Raw genomic sequence first — 27,857 nt, 5'->3', positions numbered from 1 at the left:
TATTGCATTATATTACATATACTGATCGAATATCTGCTTAACCCTTGCCTGGAGGCCAAAAAGTCAAGGTAGCAGGTACTGCAGAGAGTTTACGGTTATTTCTAAACCACTGTATGCTGTCTTTGCTTTGTTAATTCAAAATGGATGGGAACAGCTAAAGCTCCATTCTTTATCATTGTCATTTCAGTTCCAAACAAAGTCCTGTTGTAGGAAAATAACATAAAAATTCACCCACCTTAAATTATGCGTGAAGCCCTTTCCTTTTATTTCTCATCTGTGTAGAGTCTCCGTTACTCAAACACAGCTGTAGTTCTGTAGTTTTCAAGTGTGTTTATCCATTTCAACAAGATTACCGTATAACACACACAAATACAAATATATATATATATATATATATATATATATATATATATATTTGTGTGTGTGTGTATTTATAAGAAAATCTGGTTGGAATGGGGAAAAATCATGCTTGAAAACTACAGAACTACAGGGCTTCAGGCAGCTTTTATTCAAATTATTAAGGATTTAGTTTTATTATTTATTATTACTGAGTCTGATTAAATCTGTCAGTGCCCAGACATTCTGTATTTCAGCAGGACACACCCACCGTGTTTAATTCAATTAAATTGTCAGACATATCGTGACGAGTATAATAATACTACACCGTTGGCTGCAGAAAACCGCTCCCCGATTTTTGGGCCTCCCATCCTGACCACTGATTGGCCATTAAAAATTTCTCAATGCAATTTCCCAGCTTAGACCCGCCTCGCTTTAAGCCCTTCTGAGCCGCGCCATTTGTTGTGGCCGTGCGTTATTCCCACCCGAGCGGGTCTTTCTCCTCTGGATTGGTCCTCTGGAGTGTCCGTCAGCAGGCATCTGAAGCTGACCACCAGCTGCAGGGCTCACATTAGAGCGCGCTGGTGTGTCATCGCGTCGCAAGAGCCAGTGAGGCACGGTGAGGAATGTCAGCCTTATCACTTGTGCTAAGCCAGGCCAGAGCGAGGATGAGGAAGGCTGTCTGCGCTCCTCTCTGATGCAGATTCAGCCTGAACGTGCCCACTGTCAACATGGCAAAGCGGTGGTCCGCGTTGCCCACTTCTAACATGGCGGCGCTCAGCCCGGTCCGCTCATTGACTCTCGTGTTCCTGGTGGTCAGCGCCTGTCCCGCGCGCTGCTTTCACGCCAGAGAGGTGGCGATGGAGGAGGAGACCGTCATCATCGGCCTCAGGCTGGAGGACACGGACGACGTGTCGTTTATGGACAGGGGCTACCTGCGCGTAAGCGAGCGCTCGCGCGTCAAGCTGCGCGTTTACGGGCAAAACATCAACAACGAGACTTGGTCCAAGATCGCGTTCACGGAGCACGAGCGCGCCGCCGACAGCTACGGTTACGCGCCCGGTTTGCACCCCTGCGGCATCCGCTCGAGCGACATCATCATCCTTCCGAACGTGGAAGTGAACCGCAGGACGTCCGGCGTGATCGAGATCGACGTGAAGCCGCTGCGCAAGACCGAGAAGAGCAAGGTGTACTACCTGTGCATCGCCACGCAGGACGACGACGCGCGTCCAGAGAGCAGCTGGGTGTACCACGACGGCCACGACACCAAGGTGCTGGTGGTGGAGGAGAAGAAGTTCCTGCTGCCCTTCTGGCTGCAGGTGATCTTCATTGCCATGCTACTGTGCCTGTCCGGCATGTTCAGCGGCCTCAACCTGGGACTCATGGCACTGGACCCCATGGAGCTCAGGATCGTCCAGAACTGCGGGACGGAGAGGGAGAAGAACTACGCCAAGAAGATCGAGCCTGTGCGAAGTCAGGGAAACTACCTTCTGTGTTCCCTTCTTTTGGGAAACGTTCTCGTGAACACCACTCTGACCATTCTGCTGGACGACATTGCAGGGTCTGGCTTGATTGCGGTGGTGGTGTCCACCATTGGGATTGTCATATTCGGAGAGATCGTGCCACAGGCCATCTGTTCGAGACATGGGCTTGCTGTTGGGGCAAACACCATATTCTTGACTAAGTTCTTTATGATCCTTACTTTTCCTGCTTCTTATCCAGTCAGTAAGCTTTTGGACCACGTGCTGGGGCAGGAGATCGGGACCGTGTATAACCGAGAGAAGCTTCTTGAGATGCTCAGGGTTACAGACCCATATAATGACTTGGTGAAAGAGGAGCTCAATATCATCCAGGGAGCTCTGGAGCTGAGGACTAAAACCGTGGAGGATGTGATGACCCCTCTTCGTGACTGCTTCATGATCACCGCTGATGCCATCCTGGACTTCAACACCATGTCTGAGATCATGGAGAGTGGCTACACTCGCATCCCGGTTTTTGAAGGAGAGAGGTGTAACATAGTCGATCTGCTGTTTGTGAAGGACTTGGCGTTTGTGGATCCAGATGACTGCACCCCACTGAAAACCATCACCAAGTTCTACAGCCACCCTTTGCATTTTGTCTTCAATGATACTAAGCTGGATGCCATGCTGGAGGAGTTCAAGAAAGGTAAAAGTAATTTAGCTTGAGAGAGATGAGAGATCAATTAATATCCATTTCTGATGGACGACTAAAGAGAAGCTTTTGATCCACCTGTGGTGCATGAATTTTATGTGTTCAGGACTACAACTTCTTTAGAAGAACATTACTGTAGTGTTGTTTGACATACTGGTACAATGACATAGATGATCTTTGATGTTATATGCATTCAGATGTGAACATCACACACCCCAAAAATAGAAGTAAAATTGAAATAAGTCACATTAGTCTCAAATTTGAAGAATGGTTAGAATGCTGTGTTGGTATTGAATGTGAATGATGGTCCAGTTCCTTAAAACTCTTTTTGTTTTCTGTTGTCTGTGGTATGGGTTCTTCTCTACTTTGCTGCCACATCCTGTTGGGAAGAATGATGTAGCTGCATGGACTGGCACAACTGCAACATGTGCACGATACAATGCTGTACCTCATTCAGTCTCAGAGAGAAACATCCATGTCTTATTCAGCCATACAGTGAACTCAGAAGGCAAGATAGTAGCTTCACATTTTCATTTCAGATGACTACAGCTATTGACACTGAACCTAAAGGTAGTGAAAGTAGTTTCAGCCATGTTGGATAGATTTAGAAAGTACAATACATACAAACCCTGAACTTTCTGCTTATTATTATTACTATTGTTATTATTATTATTATTATTTAGCCAGAAATTTACAACATGTTTATTACCAGTGAGCATATGCACAAGTTAGTCTTAACTGCAGGTTACTATGTCATGAAGCACTGTCCAATTAATTTTGACTAATTTGGTTGCATCAGAGCAGAATGCATTTTTCCAGGGACTTAAGAATTTATCCTGCTGCTCCTGTCAGCACACATATCAGCAGTCATATCATTAATGAGGATAAACGAGCCAGTTAGAGTAGAGGCCATACATGATGAGGATGTATCACTGTGTACAGTGTGTTTCATAGATTAAGTGGTTGTGGTGAAAGGCAGTTCCTTTTTTCTCACATTTTCCATTTTTCTTCACTCTGGTACTGGACAAAGTTTTAGGCTTCTTTATTTAAGACTTGTTCTGTGTTCTTAAGACTTGTTTACCAGTGTTTTGAGTCTTTTTGTGTGCTCTGAGGTTTTGGCACATGGTGGCCTTTGATATTCTGCAACTGATAGTACTCTTTAGTCATTCAGTCTAGTAGTCTTCTATCATCTACTACGCTGTTTGTTGTTACTGATCTTGCTTCGCTTTTTTAATAATTGTTTTGTAGCTTTATGTTCATAATGACCCATTTTTTCTTGCAGGGACACTTTTTTGGTTTTCTTGTTGTCCGACATCTGACAGCAATGGATTCCATAGTAACAGCAAGTCTAACTTACCCTCCTAGTAAGACATAGCTATAAAGCAAGCGAAGCAAGTGCTTTTGGTGCCTTAAATATTGAGTCAGTATTTAAATTGTGAAAAGTTTACAGTCTGCGCGCTTGCTGCCATAACCATGTGATTTCTAATATTTCTAGGATTGATTCTCTCCATCAAGAATGCAATAAATCTGCATTCATCAGCAGGCTTACTAGAAATTACACTATATTTTTACATTATTTAACATTACATTTCTCCCTCTTGAATTCAAAGTACAGTACACTAGAGTATTAATTACTTACAGTAAATGCCATCAGCTTCTCCCACAGACCTCCTTTAGATGTCACAGTGCATATGAAAATAATGGAAGTTTCTTTTTGGAAATTTTTGGAACTAGAAATTCTTAGCACAACAGCTAAGCATTTTGAGTTCCAGTGCTTTAGATTTTATGATTAATGAAATAATGATAGCCTTCACAGAGCAGAGGAAGAATGGTCTGCATCGTAGCAGGAAGTTGGTAACTGGTAACTGGTGGTGCTCATTGCCTATTCTAAAGCTAAGAAAAAGTGCTCCTTATGAAGCCTCAGCAATGGTTTTATTTACATTTCATACAGCTGCCATTTCAGGTTCAGGAGATGGGTAAGAATGAGCGATGTTCCAGAGGTCTGTCAGTCTCTTTTAGATCCTTTTTGTTGGTGTTTTGTTTGCTTCATTATTTTATCATGATGTGTAACGTGTTTTATTAGTTGCTTTATAGTTACCTATATTTCTGTTACTTATACATATATTTGTCCGGTAGTGGACTCGGACTGGTAGGCTGGCTTTTAAATCAGTCCAGCATTCCACAAGTGGTGGCCCGACAGGAAATGGACTTAAACAGATTTGGGTAACAATCGGCATGTGCATGTTCTACAATGTCAAACTCGAGTCCATCAACAAAGCCTGTCTTAGAAGGCCCCACATCTCCTGTGTAAAGGACTTACCGTCACCCACATAAGCATTTCCCTCTGTGTTTGTCGTGACTCTGCATACCTTTCAACTTGTGTTTACTGAAAACAATAGACGGGAGATGCTCTGTGGGCCAAAGCAGCCCTACATGTGCCAGAGTGCAGGGGCAACTACTTTTCTCTGGTGGGCCAGCATACGCTCCTTTAGGTTCTCCACAACTGTATCGTATATTAATATAAGATTTTTTTCCACATTTTTCTTCTTCTCCTTTTCTTTTTTAATTCTGGGGTTAGTCATGTTTGGTTGTATACACAGCTTTGATATTGGACATATTTGTCTGCTGTGGTATTAATTTAAAAAATTCTTTCCAGGAATGAAGGGTATTTGCTTACAGAATGTTGCCATGTTGGAATGTGTAATCCTGTAAGCGGGGCTGGGAATTTACAGGGTTAATGGCTATTTATGTTCACAAACTGAGACACAATTGGCAGATTTTACATGAATCATGATGTAAACAAGTTCAACACACCAATTTCCAGTCAAGTATATTTGAAGTCGTTAATGAGCAGCACTTTTATACTTGGGGATTAATAAAGTATCAGTCACACGTTATGCTGCTCAGTAATACTCTGTCGAGAATTGTTCTTTACTGTGTGTGCTAAAATTCTTTTTAACAATCCATTTAATTCTACATCATATAGCTTGCCAGTAAAGCTGAAATCTGCTAAGTCTAAGTGGGGCTTGTAAGCTGCCGCTAGTTTTTTTTTTTTATTCTACATGCAGAAGAGTTGGGATCCAGACTTGAGGTTGACGATTTGATGAATTGTTTTCAGTTTAATGAAAATGCTCTGTTGGATCTTTTATAAATGTTACTTTTATTAGATTTCCAAAGTACAAAATCTGTCAGAACAAGACTTTGTGTTTCCATTTTTGATGTTTTTCTTTTTTAACGTCATTTGAACACTATTTTCATTGATGAATGGACCAGTAGAAATGGCTCAAAATAGTTTTACAGATTATTTTATTACATTATCTAACATTAAAAGTTTTTTTTTTTCATTTTTCTAAAAGCTTTTTTAGATCCAAGGTTTTGTTCCAAAAGAGACATTATATATCGCTGTCTGTTTGTTACATCTCTCAAGACTATGGTGATGTTTATACAAAAGTCATAGATCAAGCTTCTCTTAACGCAGTTTACCATAGTACTCCACTTTGTGGGTCTCATTATGGCTGGACATTTACTTGTCCTTACACCAGGAGTGTCCAGGCTTATCTGCAAACAGCTGGTGTGGCTGTAGATTTACATTCAAAACAAGCACATCTGATTTCACTTGTTTAATCAATTTGTCTCAAGCAGTTTATTATGTGTACTCTAACTGTGAAGTGTGTGTGTGTGTGTGTGTGAGAAGACTGACCATTACTGTACGGAGATTACAACAGTAATTGTTTTAATTTATAAGGTCTTATTGCTGTATTGACATTTCACAGTTGACATTGACATTTTCTCAATTTAAGAAAGATTTAATGCATATTAATGTATGTATTAATCACTAACAATAATATTGCAGTGAAATTAGTTAGAAATTACATTACTTTCCCTATAAAAGAATCCAGATAAAGATAAAAATGTTAACATTTGAAAAAGGAATCGATGCAACCTTTCACAAGTTTTCTAAAAGTCTTCAAATTTGAACACAGCGCCTGTTTCTTTGCCCTTTTCTCTGATGAATTTTTTCTGTCCTCTTAAGGACCTTTCTAGTCTTTATAAAAGGGACAGACACATTTCCCATTGCCTTAATTTATGTTTGCGACATGAAAAATATTCCAGTGAGGCATCACAGACTCGCCACCCACAGTCCCCCTGGCTATTTATAAAGAAATTCCATTATGGAAAAAATCTGAGTAAAATCCCATTCCATAAATAAGGTGGGAATGGGCAGATCGTGTAAGAGTGTGTAGTCTGAAGGGCAGGGTCTTAAAACAGAGGCTGATTCTCTGTCACATTCTCCTGTGTAGTAGCCTAGTTTTGATTGATGATAGTTGTGCTGTGTGAAACTGTTTCATACTAAAGGTCTGTGTCACAGTTCTTATGAGACAGCCAAGACGTTGTAAATAGCCAGCAGGTGTATTATATTTTATCTTTATGTTTGACATCTTAAAAAGCTTGGACACCCGATCCCTTTTAATTTTTTGTGGTTCAGGCGTGTTATGATTCTTAGAAGGTGTGTCTTCCTATGTTGGTTATATTTTCTCATTATGCACCACACCAGCTTTGTATAATCTCAACATGCCATATTGTTGGTCAGCCTATAGAAGAACAGTTACATGCAACTGCAAGTGCTCAAACTTCAATTGTGACTTTGATGCATAAATAGCCCCAAAAACCTATGCGACACTGTGTGGGCATTTTATGGAGCTGAGGAACAATGTTCCCTCTTTGCTGGAGTCTTGAATGTCTCTTTTCTCTTTCTCTCTCTTTGTAGTCCTAGGAGGTCTGAGCTTGTCCTGTACATGAGATCCTACGTATATCGTGGTCAAGAGCTCCACCATTCCTGAAAGTTTCTCAGAAGAACTTAATTTACATATGCTCTTTAAACCTTCAGATACGTAAAAAACACAGGGTTTAAAGGTAAACTGACAGTTGTTACAGGCTAAAGCCTGTTTGGTTGCTTAGATTTCTCAATATAAGTGAACTTAAAACAAGCATGAATGTTTGCCTTAATTGGTAGTGTCATTTGCAGAAACTTCACGTGGGCACTCTGGTTGTCCCATTGTCACGTCGGTGAGAGCATCGCCCAACTGCAGTGGAAACTTCATTTCAGGTCTAATATTAGCTCTGGCTCTGGAAAATTCCTTTTAAATGATCACTAGCTGAGAAACAGGAAAAGAATTTTCTTTAACGTTTTGGTTGACAGTACTGGGCAGGAATTTTTTAAGCAGCTTATTGAGGGGGTCCTGAGAAAACAGATGTGGAAGCATGGGAGATTTGTTAAGAAAATGTAATGGATTGTTGTCTGACTAAATCCAAGAGCATTTTGTTTGACCAATTTCTTGGTTATCATCAGTTTCATCCTTTCTCACAAGTCAGGGGCAAAGAATGCTTTCAGCAAGCATTTTTACCCCAATATTAGTTTGTGTAAAGAGGTCCAGAGCGTACGTGAATCGCAGTGTTTGGTTTGGACTCAACATTGCCAAATTTCATGCCACAGAGCGGATTCCCATGTGTATACCGTATGCATCTAACATTTGTGTGTGTTTGTTTGATTTGGCAGGTAAATCCCATCTGGCTATTGTCCAGCGAGTGAACAATGAAGGGGAGGGAGACCCTTTCTATGAGGTTCTGGGCATTGTCACATTAGAGGATGTCATTGAGGAGATCATTAAGTCTGAGATTCTGGATGAGACTGATTTGTACAGTACGTCTTTACAGCTTTGACTTGCGTAGTGTTATTGCAGTTTATGAACCTAAAACATAATGCATACCGTATTGCATTACGAATGTATATAGATTTTGTAACACAGTCTTTCCATTTGTTTTGGTAAAAGCTGACAACAAGACGAAAAAGAAGATAGCTCATCGGGAGAGGAAGCAAGATTTCTCTGTTTTCAAGCCAACAGACAACGATCTTGGGATCAAAATATCACCACAGCTTCTCCTGGCGACCCTGCGGTTCCTAGCAACTGGTACTGACGTCTGATTGGTGTGTGCTCTTGATTAGGAAAGCAATCACAGATTGATTCATGTTCTTCACCTCTCCTTTTCCTTTCTGTTCTAGAGGTAGAGCCGTTTGGACCTGCTCAAATGTCAGAGAAAATCCTCCTGCGCTTGCTCAAACATCCCAACGTCATCCAAGAGCTCAAATATGATGACAAGAACAAGAAAATGTTAGAGCATTATCTCTTTCATCGCAACAAGCCTGTGGATTACTTCATCCTCATCCTACAGGTCAGCACCGTGCACTGTGTCATAGCATTCAATGCATAATCTACAATTTAATGGGGGGAATACGTGGAGACATTGTGACAGGTGATTTAGTCAAAGTCGAATGAATTGGTGGAAACAGTTTTTGGGGTGAGATATTGACACCAAATGTTTTATATATATATATATATATATATATATAATATATATATGATATAGGTTGTAACAAAACCTCGTATCTCCATTTTTGTTGTTTTTCAGTTTTTGATATAGTTTGAAAATGCCTGTTGTCCTTTACATTGTGGGTGAAGTTCATGATGAATGGACCAAACGAAATGGCCCAAAACTACTCTGAAAAAAGTCTGGTTCCACTTACATTAAAAGTAAAGTATGTTTTTCCTTATCCTGTAAAGTTATCGTTTTGGAGATACGAGGTTTTGTTCTGACAGCAGCGACTTTTTGGCTGAATTGCTGACTATAAACTAACCTAGGCTGACACATTCTCCTGTAGTAATAATCATTACTTTTTGTGTTGGATTTAGCAGTTGCTCTATGATTTGGCCCTTCATTTCTTTTTCTTGTGTTTTTGCCCCATCACACTTTTAATGTGTTGGAATAATCAGAAATAATCATAAAAACAGTTGTTGTCGTTCTTGAAATTGTTTAGTGTCAGTATGACTTGTGTTATCCACTAATCGAAAAATAACAGGTTTTGTGTTTGATTCTCTTTTATTTTACTAAAAATAATAGTCTAAATTATTAATGATAATAATAATAACCTTCCAGTCAGGATTGAAAGTAACCACCATATAAGTGCTAGAATGTAGGGTGTGATTACCACATATTAGTGCCGCTAGAGACATTTAGTCCTTATCACAATGTGGCCTTTCATGCATACAAGCACTGTGATTTTTGCTGTTGCAAGAAAACCTCCTATCTCTGAAACAGTGACTTCACAGGAAAAGGAAAAATCGATCTTCATGCTAATATCTGCTTTTCAAAATTTCTGTTTGTCCATACATCATGAAATGTTCACAAAAAGGCAGCTGGCATTTTCAAATAGTGTCAAAAAAAAACAAAAAATGTGCTATGATGGCAAAACATTGTACCTGTTGCAAGACTAATCTTATATATTTACATATAGAGAAAACAAATACTTTCATAGGCTCATACCCAAGTTGGCAAACTGTACACTGAGTAGGCCAAGTATTCTGGATGAACTCAGTCTAGTTGTAAGTGCTTTGTCTGATTCATTCCCTGTATAGGATAATGTAGTATGCAGCCCTAAAGGCAGATTAACTATTGAACTCCCTGAACTGTACATTCAACTAAGCCATATGACTTTACAAACTGACCAGACTGAGCTCTGTTCTCAGATGTAGCTTACAAAGCACCAAGCTCAGCATTTTTAACACATTCTTTTCTTTCTCCAGAAAAGCTAGTTGATTATAGCAGGTGAGAGAAATGTTTTTAGGACCAACCTTAATTACCTTAAACATGAGACACATGCTGTTTAGACCAGCGATAACAAAAACATGTTGTAATTTAGTATTAATTATTTCTCACTCATAGCTGAAACGGGTGGTGTAATATGCAGGTTATAAGCTTTTAATCAATACCAGGTTTGTGAGGTGATGATGATTTACATGATGTAAATTTGAGCAAAAGATACTGTGCCTACTGCAGTGTTTTGCAGAAGGATACTGCGTGCCGTTTGTTGACATCAAAGCAAATGTAAAAATGTGAAAGTGTAAAAATGTAAAAGTCTTGAACGAGTTACAGAATGTAAATGAAATAACTATGTAATCAACCATGTTATTGTGTAATTGCATTTATATAAGCCAGGGAAGTGACAGTGATAACTCTCGACTTCTAAGAGTTGAATTTGTACTTTATTACTCTAAAACTCCTCCTTTTCATCCTCAGGGGAAGGTGGAGGTTGAGGCTGGCAAGGAGGGGATGAAGTTTAAAGCAGGGCCATTTTCCTATTATGGAATGATGGCCTTAACATCATCACCAGGTCTGTGTAATGGAGCAACACAAACACACACAACACAAGCACTGCTCGTGAGCTGAGGTGGTGCTGACTCCTCGCTTCTCCTCTAATGCCTTCTGGACTAGAACTCTGCCTGGCAGTTTTAGACACAATCTCCTACACCTGCCATTCAGTCCTGCTGACAGCTGAGTCAGCTGATTGTGTATACATTTCTACTGTCAAGCACTGAGCTTTTAGCCACAGCCCTGCAAGAAGCTGGCTTTGGTCAAATTAAACTTGGTAAAATGAATGCTTTGACCAGCCCTTGTGGGGGTGTGTGTGTGGGGGATGGGAGCGGGGTCTGTTGTGTTATGTGATTTCTGTGTATAAAAATTGTGCATGTTTGTCTCCAATCACTTATTTTCAGTCCTGTTGGTATTTTTTGGTAGAGCTTTCATTGCTCTTACATTGCTAATGATGTAGGAGAGAGTGGGGCACAAGCTAACACATTTTGCTTTTTGCTAAATATTTAAAATATATGTATTTGAACAAAAAAAATGTATATTCGAACAAGATAAGTACTTACTTATTTACAGTTTACCCCATAGTTAGTATCAGGTGTAACAGACTGAGGGTCTAGTTGTAACACTTTTTAGAAAAGTCTGGTAAATTTATCCAAACAGAATTAATTCAATATAATTTTTGTTGTTAGAACCAAACAAGCATTTCAAACCTAAACATATAAAAATACATACATCAAAATAAATATGTTTAGTATAAAGAGGATTTGTGAAACACTTGACAGATTTATTTTTGACCACAAAGCAGAGCAGCAAATATCAAATATCCGACTTTTTAATGAATATGGGAATAAAAAAATCCCAAAAATCAATTGTTTTGAATTCAAATAAGTGGTATATGCTGCTCTCATTGTTTTTTTCTTTTGAGGAACTTATTTCTAGAACTATGTTAATATAACCTTGCCATGTGGTGAAACTCAAATAATGTCTCTCAGATAGCTGTCAAAAATTTGCAGATGTTGATATAGGAAGTACGAGAAGGTGACCAAATGATTGGCTTGACCCTTCTCAAAAACATTAAAAATCTTTGCTACATTTTATCTTTCATTACTACTACTAAATCACTACTACTCTGCAAATGATTGATTCCTTTAAAATCCCTTCTGTGTTTTTTTTCTTTATTTATTCATGTTTCCTTTATTTCTTTCTCCTTTTGCTTTTCTTCCATCTTTATTCTCCAGTTCCACTCTCCTTGTCTCGAACGTTCGTTGTGAGCAGGGCAGAGTCACTTGCGGGATCTCCAGGTACACACTTGTCCTTTGCCTCCTTTCATTCTGTCACTCACTAACTCAGTTTCTCCTCCTCAGTCAGGATGTATTGTACATTTCCCTAACCCTCTCTCAGTCTCTGAATACAGAATGTAAGAAGTACCTTCTTTGTATCACTTGATTGACTCACTTGGGTTGAGAGATTATTTTCTAAAACCAGTTTGCTAAATCTTTAGGATATATTTGTGCTTAAATTATGATTAGAATTTATTAGATTTAAAACATCAGTAAAATGTATTAGGATATCAGTTATGCCTTTTCTCCATTCCAGTTTTAACCCTTTATCCCACATATTGTCATTTTTGTCTGGCAAATTCTTATAGTTTCCACTGAATGATCATACATTCTACTCAGTAGTAGTAGTTGTTTATCTAAAACATTTTATGGACATCTGACCCTGGGATAGTGGGATTATATACATTCCAGTGGAATGACTGCTGCTCTAACGGTTCCCTGTGGACTCTCTTTGAACTATTTTTTTAAGTCATGGAAAGCATAATCTTATTTTGATTAAAAAATCTTCCCTTTGGAAAACTCTTCTCTTTCCCTTTCCATTTTTTTTCACTTGCACTCATTTTACTTGGATTTCACTTAACTTGGTAATTTCTCAGGTGCTCTTAATTCAATAATTTAACATACTTTACAAGAACTGTCGCTCTGATTATCTTTTGAATGTTAAGATTAAACCTCATTTTATACAGATTAAGCTACTCCTGCACTATATTTGTGCCTAATTTGGTTCAAGCCTATGTTTATTCACGTCTTGAAAATGGTCCCTAATGTTAAGCTATGAGACAATCCTAGATTCAGTGTTATGCAAAGCAGTATAATCCACAAGACCAATGTGGGGACGTATGAGGATACCTCCATCTTCCAGTGGTCCTCTGAAGGACAGAATGATAGCCATCTGTATTGGTTGTTTACAACACAGCAGCACCAGCAGATGACCTTAGAACTTTTTGTTTGCTACACAGAGAATAAGTCACCTCCACGACCTTTTGGACTCAACCACTCGGACTCTGTGAACCGCAATGACCGCATGGAAGCTCTCACACCAACCCTCGGCAGCAGCAACAACCAGCTCAATGCCTTCCTGCAGATCTATGTGCCGGACTACTCTGTCAGAGCAGCCTCTGATTTGCTCTACATTAAGGTTTGAGTCTTGAGATTCCCAGTTTTCAATCATAATGATTAATCTAACATTAAGTGTCTTACAGATATTTGGGTGCTTCTTGATACTTGAGTCACCATATCATCGATCAGCCATAACATTAAAACCACCTCCCTGTATCTGCACTCATTGCCCATTTTATCAGCTATACTTACCATATAAGTGCACTTTGTAGTTTGACAATTACAGACTGTAGTCCATCTGTTTCTCTGCATAGTTTGTTAGCCCCCTGTCACCCTGTTCTTCAATGGTCAGGACCCCAAGAGGACACCATAGAGCAGGAATTATTTGGGTGGTGGATCATGAGTGTAGAAACAAGGAGGTGGTTTTAATGTTATGGCTGATCGGTTTAGCAGGCAGACCTTTGTAAGGACTGTTGATTTTGTTTTGTGTGGCAGGTGACCCGGCAGCAGTATCAGAACGCTCTCATGGCATCCCGCATGGACAAGACGCCACAGTCTACTGACAGCGAGTTCACTAAGATAGAACTCACACTGACTGAACACCAGGACGGACCAGGAGGCGAGTCAGCTTCACTGCTGATCCAGCAGCAGAACTCCACCAGTGCGCATAAACCCAACCACACTGCACACAGTGATGGAGCTATCTAAAGGATATGAGAGAGCTCTGTTCTCTGAGTTGTTGAGCAGTTGGGAAGCTTTCACAGGGCAGCTTCTCCAGGATAAAATGAACCCTCTGATTTTCTACTTTTTATCACAAACTTTCCAAGGGACAGAGGGCACAGTAAAATATTACATACCACACTGTGGGACGTGCTACTATTGCGGGCATTAGCAGAACTAGGACCGACCACCCTCCTCTTACTCACTCAGCCACATTCTAATCAGAACTCACTCACATCCAGCAATAGAGAAACAATAAGAGTCTCAAAATGGCCATAGCACTGTCCACTGTCACTTCTATTGAAGGCCGGTGAGGAATGAAAAATGAAAATGTAGTGCGTTATAATGCAGTATTAATGTGAGGTCTCATCATCCAATGACATACTGAGTTAACAGGAGTGGGGCTCATTTGTCATTTGGGTGTGCGAAGATCACATTTTAAAAGGAACAGCAAATCTAGTTTGGCATTAATCAAAGTTTTCTTACCTCAGTTCTTTGGTTAGAACAAAAGCTACGAGTGTAAGCAATGTAGGCATGACGGGCATGTTTTAATTAACGTGATATTTGATAGGGTTAATTTATGAGCTTAGAAAAAAGAGCATAGTTATACATTTCTTACAAGCAAGGATGATAACACCCTTTTGGGAATTAATTTAATTATTTAAATGTGTTTTTAGCCTGTTATGACCTGATTATTGAAATATTCACTGAAATCAGGGAGATTCATCACAGTGTATAAAGACCAACGCTCCTGCCTCAGTCCAGATTGCTTCGGTAAACACATTTGCTTCCTGATCCTTTTGGAAGATTCCGAGCAACCGAGTCTGGAAAGAGGTAGCGTGGCTTTTGTGACTTTTATATATACATACAAGGAGCTAAAACAGAACTTTTTCAGACTGCTCAGTTTGTGCTAGAACATATCAATGCACGTGAAGATTTAAGAACAAATGTCAGTCATCATTAGATGCAGGTGTATACCCACAGAATCAGGTGTCTTCATATCTATTGCAAAGCCCTATGCATTTTCCACAGAAATGGAAGTGGCCAAACCACTAAGCCTTTTCATAGTCGTCAGCCATGGAGATAAAGAGGCCACTCAGAGTAGAATTGAGGAGTTTCTTGACCAAAGAAGGAGTATTAAAGTATGATCAACCCTTAAGTGTTATAGATGTTTAGCTCCCCAGCAGCATCAGATGTCATGTTTATGAAAACAGCAGAGGCTGCATGTCTTACACATGTACAGATGTGCTATGTAAAGTATTTTCAGTACAAAGACATTCAGTATGTTTACATGAGGGCCTTTTTCGTGTACTTTTTTACTTCACTTTTGAAATCCGAGGTACGGTGTCGCATTTTACACTGAATAGACAGACTATATGTATATCTCACAACGTAACTCCAGTTTTTGTATGAAAAACGGTGGACCATTGTTGTTAACAGTAAGCTTTTAATTTGAGGTGCATTTGTCTGATCATGTGTTAAATGTATGTTTAAAACCATTTCAAGAATTTGTTTTCAGTTTAAATAATTCTACTGTTTTATGCTGCGTTTTAGAAAGGCGAACACTGTCAGAATCCTTCAGTATGACGTACGTGTAACTTGCTTCATGTCACATCGTAACAGTCTAAAATCTAATTACAGAGTTCAGCAGTCCTTGCTGAATTCATCATCATGGGAATAAGGTACTTGTAGTGTTTCCTCTGTTTTGAAAGAGTCATACAGTTATTTATTATTTGTCTGCACCTCAATTGGGAAAATACTTTGGAGGGATGTTTTTTCCTTTAAGTTTAGTTCAGTATTTCAGTTCATTACACTGCTCCTCAAGGGCTTCTGTTTGGTGAGTGTTCTATTAGGCACTCTTGGGATACAGCTGGGGTCTCAGTCTTAAGTATTATGTAGCAACCTGTCAGTGCAATAGTGTTTCAGTTATGCAGGGACAATCAGGAAAATAAACCCACAAAACTCAAACTCTCAAGTGCTGTTGCAAACAGGACACAGAAAATGAACCGATTGATGGCCAAGGACAGGATGAAAAGTGTTACAGATGAATAGTGGAGCTGTTGAACTACAAGTACGTATTGTATAAGCATCAAGAAGGGGTCACTGAGCATTCCTGTCACAGAGCTTATTTCAAATAACATGCTGTAGTCCATTTTATACTGTATAAGAAATGTTCTCATTTTCTCAGAGGGTAATGTTGTGTCCTAAAGATTGTAAAATTATTTGTCATGGCCCGCCTTAGACAAAACAGAGGAAACTTCTTCAGAAATGTGGTGCTCAAACGTACGGTTCGAGTCCATCATATAATGCTGCTATTCAGAATCTTGAATGTCTACAGAAATGCTGTAAAAGCATTGAGAATAGAGAGTTGTATTGTATACTTACCATCAACAAGAAAATATCATCTATATATATAAAAAAGTTGAATGTTACTATTATAAAAGAATTGTTTTGACAACTGCTTGATTGGTGCATTTTTTTTGTTTCTTAAATGCCTTGTAAATATGTGAGAACTGTAAGGAATTTAATATTTTGAGGGCTAAAGAGACTCTTTGGTTAAGTGGCCACTAGGTGGCTCTCTTGCTAAGAGAATAATGAACTCAACACTGAAAAGGACATTTTAAACGCTCATCACATGGCACACAGTCTGCGCAATACATACATTTAAAGGTTCTCAGGTAGGAAGAAGTTCTTTAAACTTTAAAAAGGTTTTTCACACCCACACATCCAAAAATCGTTCTTTGAAGAACCATCCACTGAAAGGTTTTTCAGGCCCCCGTCTATGTTTTTTCTATGGCATCGCTCCAAAAAAAACTCTTTTGGCACCTTTATTTTTAAAAGTGTCCAAGATACAATTAAACTAAGGGCTGATCATGTAAGAGAAATAGCCTTTATTTCTACAGTAAGATTACAGATTATAAATTCATGACACATCCTCTTTTCTTGTCATTGTGGAAAAAATAAAAGTAGACCAAATATAACAACTGCAAGACCTTGCAAACTTGAAAAAAAAATAAAAAACAGCAGGAAAGAAACTTGTCATCAGTCATTTAAGGCAACCAATTAACCGTTATTTGAAATAAAATGTGGCTCGTCATGTATTTTGTTCTAAGCCTTGTCCCTTATAATTCAGTCCTTTTGTGCATCATCTTAAAAAAATAATCAAAGACTACATCTGCTTCCTTAGAGACACCTGGGCAACAACGAACTAACATGATCACAGTCTCCATCGTTTTGTACTCAGTACTTTAATATGAATCGATATATAAAGTCAATGATCAAGCTTGTAGTTGTATAGTTGTGATTTGATCTGGATCAGGTATGATTTCACAGTGGAATTAGGTGAAGCAAGTTGAAACTGTTGCACGCACTAGGTGGCCATATGACTGTACAGTAGAAAATAACCGTCGTCCAGGTGATGGTGCTGTTTGGAAATGGAGACTAATGCCTCTGCTGAGAACAGGCTGTGCTCAGTGGATTATGCCTGACAGACTCCACTGTTCTTCAATACAGAACAGCTCAAAAACACAAAACCAGTCCCAAAATCAGTCTTAATGTTTGTACTGTAAACAACGCAAAAACAAGTTCTAAAGGTAGAAAAAATAAAATGCTGAGAAACGCGCACACGTTAAAAAATGTAAGGGCAACTGGGTTAAAGTGCCTCAAGTCACTCAAACAAAGGTAAGCCAACTTTTTCCATGTGTACAAAAACAAAATGGTATAGAGAACCACAATCAAAGAATGTCATCACATAGTGCTGATCACCACTATGACTGACACAGGCCTGCTAAACCCACACAGGCATAAAAATGAAGCAGCCTTTGGTTATGGGTATATTGCTGCTCTCATCTACTGGAGCAAACCGTCTAAACCACCAAAGTCCAACAAAACTAAACATTCCATTTTCAGGAATACTGATGGCATTGTTCAACAGTGTATAGAAAACATGCATGTGTATGTCTGAATATGTACATGTATACAGCAAGTCAACATGTCAATGCAACAGCAGAAGCACAGAACAATCCTACAATACGCATTTCATTCCAAACAGATCTGTATTGCTAACTTAATACTTGGCCCTGTTATCATCCCAGCATGTCTGATGACAGGGTCAAATTTATGTCTGCATATATTTAATGCATATGAAATAAGCAGTATCCTGTGAGAATAGGGCCAAAGAGGCATATAAGATGAAGCATGGTAGCCAAAAAAAATAATTATTAAATGATTATAGTCAAATTCTGTCCCTTTTGGTCCACATTAGTGTCCATGACCAGCTAGCACACAGAACAATGAAAATAGTTCAAAATAGATCCTTTCCATTCCGATCAGCACTACAGCACCGGATATAGTATTTAAGCAATACATTTCAGCTCAAAACTGAACACTTAAGTGAAAGAACATTAATAAAAATCCAGCAATCTGACAGATACAAAAGAAACGGATTGTAAATCTGTAATGTACTGTGCATGGCTAAGGCATGATGCATAAGCAGAATTCCCCGTGGTCCAGATTCTCATTGTTCTAAGAACACAAACTGCTTTACAGTAGTTGAGGCAGTGATGCAATCTTACATCTGCATGCAGGCAACAAATCCCATGCACTTCTCAGTTATGGCTGCTGACATTAAGGTTGATGCAGTTGCCTTTCTAGTGCAGTTGCTGAGTAATCCAAACATAATTCAAAAAGTCATTATGGCTGCATTCAGCTCAAAGCAGGCATATAATATTGCAGTCATCAATTGTGCTGTTTTCAGCTATTCAAAAAAAAAAACATAACCTTTTTTTTCCCAAGATAACCAAGAAAACAATGAAAGAATGAATCGTTGTACGCATACTTCACTTTCCCATAATGGAAACAACGAGCAAAAAAAAACCTGTACTAACAGCTCAATTATACAAGGTACATTTTCAACGCAATGAAAGGATACAGCTGTAGTAGGAGAGCTTTAGCCTCCTTCTGAATGGCCTGGTCACAGGCACAACACTGGTTACAGTAGGCTTTGGTTGTGTGTATGAGGAACCTTGGCATAGTACACAGTTGTCATCATGCAGTAAGGTTTCAATCTGAAAGGCTCAAAATAATATCACCCACTACATGAAATACCATTGCATGCTATTTTCTAAGGCTGTGCTGAGAAAAGTCAGCCTTATAAGGCAAATAATGTATTTGTTCCCTTAGTATCATGCAAATGGCAGGGTAACAGGTGACAAAAACTGATTTGCGCAAACTGGAACGTCTGCAATTTTATCATGGATCAGAGAAGGCAGGGTGTGTCTGCTAATGAACTTTGCCTTCTCATGAGGCGATTAAAGGAGTTTGGTCTGTGACGATTCCACTGTTGGTTCCCAAGTGAATCTCACTTACAACACAAAGCCTGAACAACGGAAGGCACCCTCAAAAGTTCTTTAGCCTTACAGAACAATTCAAGTTCTAAAAATATAATCGCATTTGGAATAGGCAATGGAAAAAAATAATTATTTTCACCTTATCCAAGAATAAAACTGATCTATGGATAAATGCTATGACTAACGTGCTGATTTCTAACCTGGTAATGTAACCGTATTTTTAGAAGATCTACTCTCACTTGATGCCAATACTACAAGTTATCTATTCCTCCTCCTCCTCTTCTTCCTCCTCATCATCGTCCTCATCATGGCAGTGTGTGATCTCCTGTGGTGTCTGAGGGAACAGGTGCGGAGGCTGAATCTCACTGATGGAGCGGGTAAGCTGGTGCCTCTTACGCTCATAGTCTCTGAAGTCCACAGAGCAACGGTTGCGTGTTGCCATGGGTGACTCTGTGTCACTGACAGACACATGAGTGTGTTCTACAGTGGACTCATGAGGCATCTGGGGGGGAAAAAAATACAAATTCATTTTTTGGATAAAATTACATAGAAATCTAAACAAATTTTTGGTTGTATTTTCTGCTTCCCAAACACACTCTGGGAAGTGCTTAAGCTATTGTGAAGCATACAATACTACTGCACGAGCATTTTGATGACAACAATCTACAATAATCCAAACTCACCAGTACATGTGCTGCTCTGAACAGGTAGCTGAAGGGGTAGTAGAGTAGGTTGATGAAGGAGGCAGCATACAGGTCAGCATAGCGCATCACCTGCGATGCGAAGAGTGTCTGTCTAGATCCACTACGGAACAGACTACCCATCATCCCATAACACATGTCCATGTCATGGGTTACTTTCTGAGAAAATCAGATACAAGTTTTGTCAATTTTAAGTAGACAAAACAGAACTCAAATAACTCGATGATCCTGGCCTTAATAAAACGCTCCTTATTAAGTTTTGATAAGAAGTTTGGATGGAGCGTTTCTTACCTTAATCCTCCTCTGAAGGGAACTGATGTCAGGTCTCTCATTACTGCTGCTGTCCAAATGCCTGTGAAGAGAAAAAGGGAGGACAGAGGAAAGATTACAGGGTAGATGAACGGGTGGGTGAGAGAGGGCAGGAGTGAAGGAATAGGAAAGAGAAGAGGGAGTGAGCACAGTGACAGACGAGCAAAACGTGAAAGAGGCTCCTCTAAAAATAGACAGGAATGTCCACTCTCTTATCTACATGTCAAATGGCTTCAGATGGTCTTCTCTTAATTCTTAAAACGTGCACACACACACACACACACACACACCACACACACACACACACACACACACACACTTACTTGTAGAGCTCTGCCAGGAAAATATCCAGACTCTGCAATTCCTCAAATAGAGCTGCAAAAGAGAACAGAATCAACTGCCTGGTTTACATAGACTGGTGGCTTCTTTCTCCACAGTCCTTCAAGCAACCTCTCAAAGGAGTCTTTTTATGAATAAAATTGTAGGCCTGACCATGTTTACACAAATTATGTTGGCATGTACAATTATTTTAAACAGTTTATAGGTTGCATATTGTAAGTCACTGCTACAATTGCCACCTCCAAGCAAAATGTATACAAAGTGATCTGATTTTGAGAATTAATAAATATATAATTAATAAATAATAGGAACCAAGAATAACAACCCAACATTTCACACTAATACAAAAAGAGACACCAGAAAATGGACTGAGACTCACAGCTTTTGTCAGTCCACACATGCAGCTCTTGAGCCAACTCAGGAATCACCAAGAATGTTCTCCAACCCTGACGTTTCTTAGACTTGAGGATGTCTCCAAAAATGTGGTCACCAATGTACAAAATGTCCTTTCCTTTTGCTCCCAATAGATCACAAACAATGTCTGAAGAACCTGTAGAAACAAACAAGTGCATGTTATAAGAATAAACTGTTTGTGTGTGTAGCATATTTACAAATTGTCAATCAACAGCAAATACTAACTTAATCTAGTTGCTGAATGCTTTATCTAGACCCTATAAAGCTAGAAAGTAATTACACTTACCGCCAGAGTAAACAATGCCATGCTGCAGTGGACCTGTGTACGTTCCAATCTTCAGCCTTCCTGTGGTCTGTAAAAACAGGTAAATAAATAGATATTTGATCAATTCAAGTATTATCCCAGGTATCAACAGGACACAAGTGTCATGAATATAGAGTGCAACTTTGGATGACAAAAGTTTGATCACTAGGAGCATGAAAGGTTGTTGCATGTTTACAAGTGCAAAAGCACACTGCCAGCTTACCGTGTCCACTTGTCTTAGGACTGTGCCCTCGCCAAAAAACACAGGCTTCCTAGCATCCACCAAAATAAGGTCAAAATAGGACTGCCAGGGCTGATGAGGCGTTCCCATCTGGAAATTAAGCAAACACCAGGTCAGGTCTCAATTTTTTCATGATATGTACTTTTTTAATGTTTTAATTATAATGTATGTTTTAATTATAATGTATTTTTTTATATTTGTTGTTTTATTATTATGTTCTTCAAATGGAACTTTAAGGTCTGTTTTTGTGCCTCTGTAAAGCACTTTGCCCTGTGTTTGAAAGGTGCTTTATAAATGAAAGGTGCTTGCTTGCTAGTATGTTACCTTTCCTGCCCCTAACTTCTGTTCCAATTTATTACACCTTGGAAGAACTGTTCAAATCCAAACACCTGAAGCTGAATCACTATGCTACTTTACTTATAAAACTGAGGTGACTACTGGGCAAGTCAAAGCTGACACGCAATCTGGATCCTTCCTGCCACCATTTAAAACTGTGTATCATTTTTGTACAAACATGTACACCTTAACTACAGGGCTGCTACAGGAAAATACAAGTTTCCACTTACTTTAGGACCATGAGGGAAGTCAAACAAGTATGTCATGATTTTCTGAAAGAACACAAAAAAGATTTTTGAGATACCAAGGTAGCAAGAAAACCTGTAACACTTGGTTAGATTCTGCACTATATCATCAATTTTTACAAAAATGCACATTCACAACAAATAACCTCATATAATAAACACATTTTATAACTAATTTATGTTCAAAATCTAGCCTTACAAAGAGACACAGTAAGAGCTGAGGACATCTGATGAGTATAATACCATGTAGATTCCTTACATCTGTGTATTTGTAGTCACTGTTAGTGGCCAGGAATACTTTGGCAACTTCATTCATTCGACTGAGGAGTAGAGGCAGCTTGGCCTTGTTTGAGATGGAGTTTGAGAAACACATAAAGTGATGAATATCAAACATACAGCATTAGAAAGAAGCAAAACACAAACATGATGAATATCAAACACACAGCATTACAAAAGCAAACATGAACCAAGGCAGAGCCTTACACAATGCATGACCATTTCCAGCAACTCAGCAAGTTGGTAACTGTTTACTCACATCTTTCACAACATACTTCTCTAGGTTTTCAACCGTCTTTTCTTTCAGTGATCCCTAAGAAACAAGACAAAAACAATGCATCAAATGTCTACCAGCACACCATGAGATAAATGAAAGGTACAGTGATCATTAATAATTGTCACTGTTGTTTAAATAACAGACTTTTTTTTTTTCTTGCCTTGAAATGAACCCAGTCAACAGCATCCCTGACATCCTGGAACATGCTTTTGAAGGACATGAAGAGATCTCCATCTTTAAATCCAGTTTCACAGCTATGGGGATCCATACAAAAAAATACGAAAAAGGTCAATCACACTAGCCTGACCTGAAAAAAGGATTAAGCATCCAGCTGGACAACGAGACCATAAACAAACCTAGTGTATCTGGAACAGTTGGTGAAGAAATCAACCAAGCAAGCAAAAAGGTAGGTCTCTGAGGAAAAAAAATATATATTGAGTGAAGAAGGTTTATAGTAGACATTACCATATAGCTCTGTAATTTTAACATTAGCTTTAGAATTGAATAATTACTTGTCAATAACTGTCACTCGCACATGCCAGTGCAAAGATCTAAGATGAAATTGCTTACCAGGCAGATTAAAGAGAGTATTTAGGATGTAGAATCGCTCTGTATCCCCACGCTGGATAAACTTGTTTGGATACATTTCCCTAATCTCTGGCCTAATTCATATAAATAGAGAAGAAAAGTAAAGCAAGAACAGTGGCTGCTAAGATATTTAAATATGACACTGACAGTCAGGTAATATGGACGGACAAACTTCAGTACTAAGACACATGCTTGGTAAGGCATAAATATGAACAGTATATGCATACAAGCTTTAAAATGTCTGCCACTCACCCACGCATGAAGTTAAAACCATGGGCACACACCAAAATGTTGCCATAGGCATCTACTTTCAGCAGATTGCCATGCATTGTATCAAATACCAGGCCTCTGTAATGAGTAACAGAATATGTTCAAATGAAAATGTAGCACAGCTTTTTTTTTCTATTTCATCACATTTGTCTGCTGTTTTATATGGACAAGAAATCTGCTAAACTAATTAACAGAAAAGTGGTTTATCATTCACCTGGTTGGGAAGGAAGGGTCATAGACGAAGTTTAGAAGCTCTTGTGGGTAACCAATGGAAACCAGCCTCTCCACGGTCAGGTCAAAGCCTAGGGATTCATACTCTGGAGACTTATAAACTGTAAATAAAATGGACAAAACAAAGAAAGACATGGTAAAAGTATGTTATTTTAAACAGGCATAACTACACAAATTTGGTGTTCAGGACCAAAAAAAATTATGAAGGGCTATAAAGGACATTTGTTGGGTATTTATTCTGTTGTTCTCATGATTTTACTGGTTCATAGATGGAATGGAAAAAAAACTTAAGCTACATGTGCACTCAAGCTCTAAAACATGAAAATCATTAAGAACTTCTTAAAGATCACTGTGTAATTTCTCAAATGGAATGTATACTTTTTCATACTCTTCTAAACTGTTTTCAGCAACTTGCCCTTGACTGTAAATTTAACTCATGCTAGGAGTCAGGTTTCTCTGCAACACAAGCCTATAGCTGGCTTCTGAAGCACATGTTGCATGCCTCACAAAATCTCAAAGCATCTTGATGTTAAAGTATAAAGTTTATGCACTATTTATGAACTCGGACTATATACGCTGTGAAGAAAGAAAGAAATGAGAGAGGAATGGAGAAGTCTGACCCCTTATCACATTCCTCGGAAATCCCATTCCTTGCAGCTGGTCATCATGGCAACATAGCATTATGCAACCAAGCAACACATAGGGCTGGCTACAGATTTATGGCTGGTCCCTGGTTTACTGTAACTGAGGCCTAGCTCTACAGCCCATCTGCTTTATAAATATCTTCATATATGTCATGTACATCCATGTGCATGTATGTGTTGCTGTAACCCAGTTAAAAAATTCATTTAAAATAGCTAGTATTCATTTGTTTTGTAAAGCATTAACTAAACTACTATGAGGAACTTACTTCAGCATAGGTAAGCATACCTGGCACAATGCCAAATAGGCCTGAATCTGTTTCACCTGTTCATGCCTTTAGTCAGTATGCAGGGCTTCAGGCAGGCGTGTTAGAGGCCTCATCTGATCACAGTGTGAAATTACAACCTCTTCCTGTAAACATTAGCACTTGTTTATGGGTCACGGCTCATAAACAGGGGGCAGGCTACTCAAAGCTAACAGGGATAATATTAGGAGGTAATAGAAATCCCTCCTTTCTGACCTCCCATCTTTGTCATTTATCCATATTCCCATTCCAGAGCAAAATGTCAAGGTCCTTTGACTTGGCCTATTTTGAGAAAGGAGCTATTTACAGACTCATTACATCCTATGCTTGTGATGTCACCAGACTCTTTTAGAAGTCCTAGATAACAATCCTATGGGACCATGGATTAAGTGCCAATTTTAGTTCACTATTCACTATTTTTAGAGAGTTATTGCACACTAGGCAACACTAAACACATAGGTAAAGAAAATATACTACATAAAAACTACATATAAACTTAAGTGTGATAATGAGGCATGGTATGTCTTTCACACACTAAATGTATAGTGAAACTGATGACTGATGCATAGAATGTACCTGCTAGAGTGTAATCCATATCAAAGCCAAAGCATTTTATCTTCTCCATTGCCAAACTTCTGTTGACAAAAACTCTGAGAATGCAAAGAATACAATCAGTGTAATGGCTGGGACAACCAGGACTTGTTCACATGATGAACAGCAGGTAAATGTATTTTTCAAAAGCCCTGTCCTGCTAGGTTTTATGATCTCTTCTGTGCAGTGCATTTAATACACATTCACAAATTTATTTACAAATTTACTTTGGTATATTTTAGGAAGAGGATTAAATGTGCAGAATTGCACACAAGCAGTAATTAGATAGGGCACATAGCAAAAATGACTTCTCTTGATTTAAAACATATCAAGTTAGAGGAGAAATTAGTGTTAGCTTAAATAATTAACAAAATCTGTCTTACACACCAGCTACAACAACATGAGGAGTTTACTAGATGCAAATTGTGAATTAAATGCCACAATTAATGAGGATTCATCACCGAACAGCCTTCATAGGTTGTAAGTAACATCACATATCACACAAGGAAAAAACTGGTATTTAATAGTATTATCATCATCACTGTATCAGTACCAACAAATGACATATTTGCCAGTTAGTACTAAGGATGTGCTGAAAGCATACTGATAAGATCCTAAATTATCTTGGGCTATCACATATTACTATGGGCTGGGTTTTAGGAATAGCACATAAATAAAAACTTTCTTTTGCAGTACTTTTCATTCTTATCAAAAGTCAGCTCATACACAGAAATTGAGCACTATGACTATGAAATGCCACATTTAAGTTTATTCCCTGTAGAGGATGTGTACTTATTTTCACTTCGAAAATAAACAAAACATGTAATTGGACTGAGGTTGTTTAAACTTTTGCATACAACTGTATACTCCTTAATATATTACTCACTGCTGATTGCTAATTCCATTACCTGTTCAAGGTATTTCCAGTATAGAGGCCATCATTCAAGCTCACTTTTCATTTTATTTTATAAAAATTAACTGCATACAAACGTACAAAAATAATTTAACATTTTTTTATTAACTGACATCACAAATGTTCTCCTTATTCAGATGCATGCAAACTATGAAAAAAACTAATACAAACATAAGAACACGATAAAAACAAATATTCTACCATGACATAAGCCTAAATGGATTGTGCAACATCTTTAACTTTTTTTAGTAAATTGCACAAACGCATTTAGCTAAATGATTTGTTTTGGCAACATTATTCATTGTTTGTTCCAATTCACCCAAATCACTTCACTTGAAACTGAAATTTCACTTCAAATTATAAGTTCACAAATGACCAAATTACTTGATAGGGACACTAATTTTCTATTCAGAAATGCCCCAGTTAACAAAATAAATGCCCAATTTATTAAAGCATGGAGGTGATGTGTTAGAGAACGAAAAGAACATGAAGAGATTTCACACATAGGAAATCTGGTCTTCCTATGGGCTCCTAAAAGAGGCCACAGCACAGGCTCTAGTGAGTAAAAATGAATTCTGTTTAGGCTACTTTTTAGAAAAAGTGCTGATGATTTGGTGGGTAATACATAAATTACAAAAGTCAGTACTTCAGGTCAACGACAAAACTTTAGCGTACCTCATAGCAGGATGACATTGGGCCAGTTCCCGTGGCAAGCTTTGTAATAGAGGAATACATGTACTGCACATTACTACAGTAAATACACTGGTTATTGCCACTGCATAATAATAACAGTTCTGGGGTGCTGATGACTGAACATAAAGGCTAACAAAGGGTTCAGATTGTTTCCTTGTCATTTGATACTACTCTTTTTGCTTAGAAAACAAAAGTGTATTCTGTTTAGTTCTCTGTTGTTGCTGTTTATGGCTGAAGTGTTTTTATCATATAGGGCCATGGCACAGTGTACGAACTCACTGAAGAGTTTCTGGTATATTCTACATGAAATCAGGACACTCTACCAAGGCAATACTGGAAAGTGCAAATTCTTTATTGAATAACTGATTAACTTCCCCAAGTGGTCTCAGTCCAAAGGAGTAAAACAACTTTAGTGTTTTTTAACTAGGGAAAAAATGCAGACAGTGACACAGTCAGGTATACTCAGTTAGATGTAAATTTAATTTCTTTTAATTTTTTTTTTCAAAAGCATACTCACCTTTAAATCACAAATCTGCACAATATATTAATCAAATAAATATATAAAAATAGAATAAATCTACAAAAAAGCACATTATTACAAGCAAAAAACAAGCAAGCAAACTGATTTTGGGAATACTTAAAAAAAAACATCTGTGTAATGAGACAAGCACTTACAGTACATAAATATTTCAACAAGAATCTCTTTCTAAGCTAGCTGTGATTAAACTAACATCCTAGTTACAGATCTCTTTGTTTTAAAGTACCTTATTTCAGAGAATTATCATTTTGAGTGAAATTATGTTTCCTTAGTTTCAGAGGAGGAACACATTCTACGAAACCTGCTAATATCATATTTAAATACAAACAAAATGCACATGGAAAGCATTGGTAAACAAGTCCAACTTTAAGTAACATAGCTGAAACAACAGATAACACTAAGAGTTGTTTAGTCAGTATAAAAATGCAAGATTCTTTAATTCCAACCTTTGACCTTTGAGTTTCT

General features: G+C 38.4%; 2 protein-coding genes across 9 annotated transcripts in view; one reads left to right on the top strand and one right to left on the bottom strand.

Moving 5' to 3' along the window:
* Positions 1–993: 993 nt before the first annotated feature.
* On the top strand, positions 994–14,426 carry cnnm2a (cyclin and CBS domain divalent metal cation transport mediator 2a). 3 transcript variants are annotated; one of them, XM_036574265.1, is made up of 8 exons: positions 994–2,502; positions 8,066–8,209; positions 8,340–8,477; positions 8,570–8,739; positions 10,642–10,735; positions 11,952–12,014; positions 13,013–13,191; positions 13,608–14,426. In XM_036574265.1, exons 1-8 carry the CDS (start codon positions 1,068–1,070, stop codon positions 13,818–13,820), a joined length of 2,436 nt encoding a protein of 811 aa, XP_036430158.1. In that variant the 5' UTR covers positions 994–1,067; the 3' UTR covers positions 13,821–14,426. The 3 variants fall into 3 exon arrangements, with proteins under 3 accessions (XP_036430158.1, XP_036430159.1, XP_036430160.1); XM_036574266.1 differs by lacking the exon at positions 11,952–12,014; XM_036574267.1 differs by lacking the exon at positions 11,952–12,014 and having other exon boundaries at positions 10,642–10,773; positions 12,982–13,191.
* A 2,277-nt stretch (positions 14,427–16,703) lies between these two features.
* LOC118810470 (cytosolic purine 5'-nucleotidase) overlaps positions 16,704–27,857 on the bottom strand; it is a 28,550-nt gene continuing 17,396 nt past the window's right edge. For 4 of the 6 annotated variants that reach the window (XM_036574260.1, XM_036574261.1, XM_036574262.1 and 1 more), the window contains 16 exons: positions 25,234–25,307; positions 23,695–23,812; positions 23,463–23,558; positions 23,193–23,284; positions 22,979–23,036; positions 22,783–22,876; positions 22,605–22,658; positions 22,329–22,412; positions 22,055–22,096; positions 21,471–21,578; positions 21,230–21,296; positions 20,909–21,079; positions 20,514–20,565; positions 20,173–20,233; positions 19,864–20,040; positions 19,390–19,682 (listed from right to left, as the gene is read on the bottom strand). In XM_036574260.1, the coding sequence (XP_036430153.1) occupies positions 19,443–19,682; positions 19,864–20,040; positions 20,173–20,233; positions 20,514–20,565; positions 20,909–21,079; positions 21,230–21,296; positions 21,471–21,578; positions 22,055–22,096; positions 22,329–22,412; positions 22,605–22,658; positions 22,783–22,876; positions 22,979–23,036; positions 23,193–23,284; positions 23,463–23,558; positions 23,695–23,812; positions 25,234–25,307 (1,588 nt within the window). In that variant the 3' untranslated portion in view covers positions 19,390–19,442. Of the gene's footprint in view, positions 19,683–19,863; positions 20,041–20,172; positions 20,234–20,513; positions 20,566–20,908; positions 21,080–21,229; positions 21,297–21,470; positions 21,579–22,054; positions 22,097–22,328; positions 22,413–22,604; positions 22,659–22,782; positions 22,877–22,978; positions 23,037–23,192; positions 23,285–23,462; positions 23,559–23,694; positions 23,813–25,233; positions 25,308–26,836; positions 26,876–27,857 lie in introns of all 6 variants that reach the window. The other 2 variants (XM_036574264.1, XM_036574259.1) reach the window with 2 other exon arrangements.

Source organism: Colossoma macropomum, unplaced genomic scaffold (assembly GCF_904425465.1).
Source record: "Colossoma macropomum unplaced genomic scaffold, Colossoma_macropomum, whole genome shotgun sequence".
Classification (NCBI taxonomy): Eukaryota; Metazoa; Chordata; class Actinopteri; order Characiformes; family Serrasalmidae; genus Colossoma; species Colossoma macropomum.
This window is presented reverse-complemented; position numbering and strand designations above follow the sequence as displayed.